Below are 928 nucleotides of genomic sequence, written 5' to 3' on the forward strand. Positions count from 1 at the left end.
GGGGGAAAAAAAAAAAAAAAAAAAAAAAAAAGGAAGAAACCAGGGATTTTCTGGCCTGCTCCCCAGCACAGCCAGGGCCCGGCGGGCCTCACCTTTCTTCCGCCCGATGGTCCACTCTCTCTTCAGCAGGAAGACGTGGGGCTCGGCGTGCTCCGCGCCCAGCCGCACCAGCCTCCCCCAGGGCCGCGGCTGGCTCCGGCCTCCCGCTTCCGAGGCCTCCATCCGCGCTCACATCTGCCCCCCCGGAAAAACAAAGATCAGGCACGTGGGGGAGGGTCTCCGGCGGCCGCCCGGCTCCACTCACCCCCGCCGCATCCCCCGGGTCCCCGGCTCCCCGCCTCCCCACCCCGGGCCTGGGCAGGGTGCCGCACCCCTCCCCCGCCGAGCCCCACACCCAGTCCCGCCGCGGAGGCTGCTCCTGTCAACAGGCATTGCCAGCCATCAGCTGATGCGACCGGGGCCGGGCCGTGCGCCCCCCCACGCCTGCCATTGGCGCCGGCAGCCGGTAACCATAGCGAGCCACGGGGGGCGAGGCCTGCAAGACAGGGCTTCCGCTCCCGCCCCGCCACCATCTTGGACCCGGGCACGCAAGCCGGAAGCAGCGGCGGCGCGTCAGGGGAAAGGCCCTTTGGTGGCCATCTTGGAGGCGGGCAGGCGAGGAAAGAGGGAGGGGGGCATCTTGAAAGCGGGCAGTCTGCCGCCATCTTTGTTAAGGGCAAAAGGCTTGTCTTCCTTCTTTCTTAACTCCCACTGCCCCATCTTTGTTAAGGGCAAAAGGCTTTTCTTTCTTTTTTTTTTAACTCCGCCCGCTTGAGAGCACTCATTGCCTCTGTTTTGTCAAGTGCTGGGCGTCAGCTCACTTAGTTATGGCGAAGTCAGAAGCACAGGCCTGAGGCTGGGCTTTGCAGATGCCCCCAGCCCCCGCTGG

The 928-nt window shown here is 65.2% G+C and overlaps 1 protein-coding gene across 3 annotated transcripts in view; it reads right to left on the minus strand.

The window, feature by feature from the left end:
- The window catches only part of CHFR (checkpoint with forkhead and ring finger domains), a 48920-nt gene extending 48430 nt beyond the window's left edge, over positions 1–490 (minus strand). For all 3 annotated transcript variants that reach the window (XM_019507012.1, XM_019507011.1, XM_019507010.1), the window contains exons 1-2: positions 395–490; positions 93–234 (exon numbers count right to left, since the gene is read on the minus strand). In XM_019507012.1, coding sequence (XP_019362557.1) covers positions 93–222 — 130 coding nt within the window. In that variant the 5' untranslated portion in view covers positions 223–234; positions 395–490. The remainder of the gene's footprint in view (positions 1–92; positions 235–394) is intronic.
- Positions 491–928: the final 438 nt, after the last annotated feature.

Source organism: Gavialis gangeticus, unplaced genomic scaffold (assembly GCF_001723915.1).
Source record: "Gavialis gangeticus isolate Ggan-Ray unplaced genomic scaffold, GavGan_comp1, whole genome shotgun sequence".
Taxonomy (NCBI): domain Eukaryota; kingdom Metazoa; phylum Chordata; order Crocodylia; family Gavialidae; genus Gavialis; species Gavialis gangeticus.